This window comes from Megalobrama amblycephala, linkage group LG3, assembly GCF_018812025.1.
Source record: "Megalobrama amblycephala isolate DHTTF-2021 linkage group LG3, ASM1881202v1, whole genome shotgun sequence".
NCBI classification, from domain to species: Eukaryota; Metazoa; Chordata; class Actinopteri; order Cypriniformes; family Xenocyprididae; genus Megalobrama; species Megalobrama amblycephala.
In genome coordinates, this window is record NC_063046.1 from 41,107,820 (window position 1) to 41,114,471 (window position 6,652).

The 6,652-nt window shown below is 38.8% G+C and overlaps 1 protein-coding gene across 1 annotated transcript in view; it reads left to right on the forward strand.

Annotated features, from left to right (window-relative positions):
- Positions 1-6,652, forward strand: part of nav2a (neuron navigator 2a) — a 117,523-nt gene that overhangs the window by 88,600 nt on the left and 22,271 nt on the right. Inside the window, 5 exon segments of the mRNA XM_048185425.1 lie at positions 127-832; positions 1,498-1,914; positions 3,901-3,966; positions 5,198-5,248; positions 6,283-6,440. Of these exon segments, the coding sequence (XP_048041382.1) occupies positions 127-832; positions 1,498-1,914; positions 3,901-3,966; positions 5,198-5,248; positions 6,283-6,440 (1,398 nt within the window).

Below are 6,652 nucleotides of genomic sequence, written 5' to 3' on the forward strand. Positions count from 1 at the left end.
TTCCCCCAAATCATGCAGCCCTAATTTCATTTAATACACATTGAAATCCCACACACAGTGTTGACATCATCTGCAAGTTTTATGCATTATCAACTCTTCCAGCTGTAGCGTTCTTTTGTCCAATAGGTAAAACAGATGACGCTAAGGTCTCTGAAAAAGGCCGTATGTCTCCCAGTTCCAACATCGCCCAGCATTCTTCCTCTGATGCCGGTCGAAGCAGCGGAGATGAAGCCAAGAAAACCCCAGCAGGTCGAGTTCCCACAAGCACATTCGGTTTCAAGAAGCCTAATGGCGTCCACGGCCCAGCCACTGTGGTGACCACCTCCAGTATCACTCTGGTGACAGCGAGCGGCGCCACTATTACCAGCGGCTCCGCCACCCTGGGCAAGATACCCAAGTCCTCCGCCCTTCTGGTCGGTGGGAGGGGGTCGTTAAAAGGGGCCGTGGATGGTTTATTGCCCCCTCAGGAGGACGGCTACCTGTCCCCCAGTGCTCGTTCGACACTGCAGTACCGTAGTCTACCTCGACCCTCCCGCTCTGGAGCCGCAGCCCGCAATGGAAACCGATCGTCCACAAGCAGCATTGAGGCAAGCCTGAGTGCCCGAACACCCATCCTTACTGCCGTCACGGCCAATAAGCCGAGAGATTCTGCTGCTAAAACCAATGGGCACGTAATCCAAGCCAATCAGACAGACAAAGAGAAGGGCGTGACCTCGGAGATGGACAACCTAAGAACAAATCCGATTGTTTCGGGAGGAGGGGCGGCAACTATTCCACAGACAGCGAGACAGGGGAACAAGTACAGCGAGGTCTCGTCCCCAACATTGCGAAGGTACGAAAAGGGAGGGGGGCCATGGTTCAACGTACCACACACAATTTCACCCTTATAAATCAGAGTTTTCATTGACGCTTCCTCAATTAGTGGCTCTATTCATCTTCTCAGGCCCCACTTACATAGCCAAACATGTGAAAGAAGGAATGAGTTTTTGTAACTTCCTCCAGCTCCATGATTAGGGTCTTTCTAAAGCTGTTTACTTTACCTGCTTTATGAGGGTCATGAATCACAACTGTCCAGGGTGGCTCACGTTTTTTCGCGGCTCATGTTATTGATGAGCAGCATCAGTTATTGCTTTTAATCTTTTCCCTTTATTTTTAAGGATAGAACCATGCTTTTTTTTCTCTTCAGCTTCATGGGTTGAAAAGGACATAGTGGAAATAAAGAGAAATATAGCTTAGGAAGCATCACTTATACTTATTAAACTTGCATATTGCTCATACTTCGGCGTTTAGCTCCTGCATGTTTGTGTTATGGATTTGATAAGACTTTTATGGATGATAAATGGGCGGAAAAAACCCATAGACTTACACTGAAAGAAAGACCAAGTCATCTAGAGACCAGACAATTAGACTCTGATACACAACACCATTCAAAATTTATGTTAAAAAAGTATTTTATTAATATCATTGTATTTGTAATAAATTATCTGTTTCTCTCAGACTTTTTGGAGGTAAGGCTGCCAAGCAAGCCCCAGTCACCACTGCAGAGAGCATGAAAAACTCTGTCGTCATCTCCAACCCCCACGCTACTCTTGGGCACACCCAGTCCTCCAGTGGGCCCTTGGACTCCCCCTCTACAATACCAGGTAGCGGCGGCAGCAGTCCTCTGTACGGGGGTCGCGGTGCCAGCATAGGCGGCAGCGAACAAGCTTCGAGCCCTGGTTCAGTGTACTCTACGGGCACAGGGACCTGGGGAACCACCATAAGCAGCTCTTCGGCTCTCGGGTACCCCTCCGTGAGCAGCATGCACACCAGCAGCGAGTCCATTGACATGTCTGTAGGCAGTGGGCATCACCGTGATGATGTTCACCCGGCACTGATGAGAACGGGTAGTGCCAAGACGGGCATGTCAGAGAGGTGAGTCTAGAAGAGAGTAGGAAAAGGCTAGTACAGTCTTTATATTGCTTTTTTTATCTCTAATACTTGTCTGGAATATTGAAATATTGTGATTTATAATTCAGAATTTATAATCTTATAGAAATTTTATTTCTAATCTGAATTAGATTTGATTCTGAATTAGAATCAGTTTTTAAATCTGAAATGTCACATTTGCAGTGCAAAGTTTTAGGGGGTAACCAAAATTAAATGTGGGAATGAATCTTCTAAATTATTATTTCCTGTGTGTACGGAATCCAAGAGTCACTCCTGAACTCACACTGGCAAGTGATGGCAATAGAAGAAGAGACACACCACCAGCAGTGTGTATGTGGTCTTCGAGAATCAGAATTCTAAATCGGAATGCAAATCCAAATTAGAATTTTGATTCAGATTCTGATTCCAATTCAGTTCATATTTCCTATTCAGTTTGTTGAAACACCACGTAGATCGGTGATTCCACCTGAATATATGAGGTAGTTTATAAGTATGATATTTTTTTTTTTTTTTTTTTTTTTTTTGACCTGGAAAAGTTAGATTTGAAATCATTTGCTAACCAGAAAACGTATTTCAATTCAGATTATGTTCATACTAAATTATTTGATTGTTGTACTATAATTGAGGAGCTCTTTTCCAAAACGCTATAAATCCATTTTAATAGTTTTCATAAAAATGATACCTAGACCTATACATTTTGTTAATATTCAATTTATCCTGTTAAAATGGTCTGTTTGCTCAGTCTGAACATGTTAAACAATGATTGTTAAATGAAACAACAATTTTGTTGATTATAAATTCAAAGTTGTTTTTTTTTGTTTGTTTCAAAACACTACAAATCCATCCTTTTTTTTTTAGCCTTTTTATATAAAAACATCTAGAATCATAGTATTGATCGGGTGACTATATGTTTTAAACAGTTTCCTGAACAGGTTGATCGCCTGATACGATGTCACACACTTGCACACACACACACACACACACACACATACGAGACGAGGCGAGCCGAGACACCCTTATATTCAAACGACCCTATCTCGGGACTCTGGCCCCCAGGTGTAGGTGCCACTGGCTCATCCAGGCCATCAAAAGAGTTTAAAGCACTCATTTTGAAGACTGAGCACAAACAAACTCCCTCACTTCAAAGAACCGCCATGTTAGATTGCATCGCCGAATTCTGATTGGTCGAGAGGACATATCACATTTAGGCTAAAAGCAGGTTCGGCGCTTATAGCGGTTTGGAAAGAAACTGCATCTTTCAGTACATTTTAAACAAGGAAATATAGCGATTTGGCATGAAACATTGATGGAGCAGAGAATAGGTTCAGTACACAGCAAAATGGCATGACAAACTCATTTTTTTTTTAATTTGCCGTTTATCGCGTTTTGGAAAAGAGCTCTTCAATTGTTGTACTATAAAATATATAATTGTTGTAATTATAATTTAGTTCTGGTTATAATTTATTTTTCTATTCTGATTATCCACATACACACTGCAAAGTTTTGGGTGTGACAATCGCATTTAAATGCTGTGAATCCCCTAAATTTCCAGTATGTAAATAATACAGGAGTAGGTCATGAAATTTTATATGATTGACATAGTCAATCATATAAAATAGATAACTATAGAAGAAGAAGAAGAGGTGTGACAACTGCAGTGTGCGCATCATCTACAAGAAAAAGATTCTGAATTCAAATCTAAATCAGAATTCTGATTTCAATTCAGATTTTGATTCAGTTCATACTGTTAGTTGTAGTTTGTTGGAAAACCCAGTTGATGGATGAACTTTATTAAATTAAACAAGCATCGTTCTATCACAGTGCTCAGAAAAACCTACTTTTTTTAAAGTTAGAAGAATGTGATACTGCAGTGTGGAAGCCTCTTTGGTTGTCTCTAATTCTGTATTCATCTCTTCTCCAATGATCTCATTTTCTATCAACCCCTCTCCTCTCCCCTCTTCATTCCCCAAGTCCCCTCTCCTCTCCCTCTGCGAGTCCTAAATTCAGCCGTAACACATTGCCAAGGAAGCAAGACAGGTAAAATGTCCGATAGCTTCTGGGTCCGCTTCTGCTGCTTTTTAATACTTATATGGCTTTGTCTTTGTGTTTGCGTAATTTTATACAGTAGTTTTAAAGGCTCATCAAAAATAAAATTTTTGTATCTTTTAGTCCATCTGACTAAATGCAATGATTAGATGAAAATACTTTGGTCCTGAGACTTCCACAGAAGATATATGTACATGTTTAATATTTAGACCACTTCAATTATTGATTGCTATCAGGATGTGAAGAGAGTTTCAACCAGTAAAACAAAAATTGTTAATGAAAAACATTGCCTACCCTACCTTTAAGCACAGCCTTAAAGGGTTAGTTCACCCAAAAATGAAAATTATCCCATGATTTACTCACCCTCAAGCCATCCTAGGTGTATATGACTATCTTCTTTCAGACAAACACAATCGGAGATATATTTAAAAATATCCTTAGTCTTCCAAGGTTTATAATGGTAGTGAATGAACAAAAAATGCATCCATCCACAATCAAAGTAATCCATATGGCTCTATATAAAGGCCTTTTGAAGCGAAGCGATGCATTTTTGTAAGAAAAACATCCAAATTTAAACCTTTATAAAATCAAATAGTGCAGAGGAGAGAGCAAAATAAAACACCGGTCACAAATTAGAAGTCTAAAACAAGAAATTTTAAAGAGAAATGTCAGAGGATTTTGATATAAGAAAAGAGGAGCTTGAGTTTGTTGCCCAGCCCTGTTTGTTTGAATCGTGAGAGGCGTCTAAGCTTATGCTACTCCTACGTCCTGCGTCATACATCGCCTCAGTGAGTTGCTCATTTGGTGCAAGTCGACTTGAGCAGTATGCGTACGGGCGTCCGCCAGAAGCTAGTTATTTGAATTGATAAAGTTTTAAGTATGGATATTTTTGAACTAACCCTTTAACTTTTTGTCAACTGCCGGCAGTTGTTACTCTAGCCACACCTAGTGGTGAAATCTATAACTTTGCTCAATCAAAGCCACAGCTTTCATTACAAATATGGTTTGTTTGCCTTAATGATGAATGTGACCGCACAGTCAAGATCAGTTTTTATATTGACTCTTATGAGTTCTAGATGAATCAAAGGACAGATCAAAGGATAATAGCCTTTAATAGTGCAATTATAATTGAATTAAGCATTATTATCTGTCTGGAAAACCAGCCCTCATGATTGAGTAAGTTCCTCTCCCCCTTCGCTGTTTCATTTTATCCGTCTCTCAGCGATTCCTGCAGAGATAGAAGCACGCTTCCCAAGAGGGGACTCAAGTACAGGTGCATTCTGGGAATATGCAGATCCTGCTCACTGTGCTTACTGCAATGACACTCACATTTTCCCTCTTTCTGTTCTCTATCTCTCGCACATGCTTCCATGTTTTAATATGCAGTGTGGCCACAGTTTTATTTTTGAGCACTGTTTTCTGTTGCTGTTTTGATGTGAGCGCATGGCACTTGTCACTTTTTGTATCGTATCACATTATGGAGTACTGGATGTGAATTAGCCGCTTTTTTTTTTTTTTTTGGAAATTTCAGTTTTTCTTTCCGCAGTTTTATTACTTTATTTGTTTACAGCATGTAGCCCAGAAGCATATATTACACATTAATGTTAGTAACAGATATCCTAAGATGTAAAATGTAAATATATTTTCATATACACTACCGTTCAAAAGTTTGGGGTCTGTAAAAAATGTTTTCTTTTTCTTTTATGCTCACCAAGGCTGCATTTTTTAAAATAAGAAATCATTTAGAACAGATATATTTTAAGATATATTAATACAATTTAAAAATAGCTGGTTTCTATTTGAATATATTTTAAGATGTAATATATTCCTGTATGGTAAAGCTGAATTTTCAGCATCGTTACTCCAGTCTTCAGTGTCACATGATCCTTCAGAAATCATTGTAACATTTTGTATTATTATCAATTGAAAACAGTTGTGCTACTTCATTTTTTTTTTTGTGGAAACCTTGATAATTTTTTTTCAGGATTCTCAAAATGATCAAATAAAACTCTAAAGAACAGCATTTCCTTTGTAACATTATAAATGTCTTTACTGTCACTTTTGATCAATTTAATGGATCCTTGCTGAATATATACAAGTATTAATTTATTTTATACAAACTTTTGAACAATAGTGTATTATGGCATAAGATTTAAAATACAATTCTTTATCATTAGAAACATAAAATGACCTTATATATAATAAAGTGTCTTTGTTTCCTCTTGCATTGGTCAGGTTTCAGATCACAGTATTTGTAATAGTGACATTTGAATGCCAGTGTCTGATTGGATGATGCCCTTGTCACAGGTACGCCCCTTCACCACAGCTGCGTCAGGAAGAAGCGCGTGATTGGCTGCGCTCACATTCGGCTGGTGGATTGCAGGACTCAGCCAGTAACTCTCCCTTCTCCACCGGTTCCAGCTTGACGTCACCCTCTGGAACACGATTTAACTTTGCTCAACTTGGTAAAAAGCATATACAATACTTGATGTAACATTTTCTGTCTGTAGTCTGTCAAGATTATTTGACTTAATGTTTCTGAAATGTACTGTATATACTGTATGCGTGCCAGTATATCAGAAATGATACAAAAGTAGTCTTTACCTAGGGTTATTCTTTTCTTTAAATAACAATTAGGGTTTTTTCTACTGTTTATTATTTGTCTTGTCTTATATGA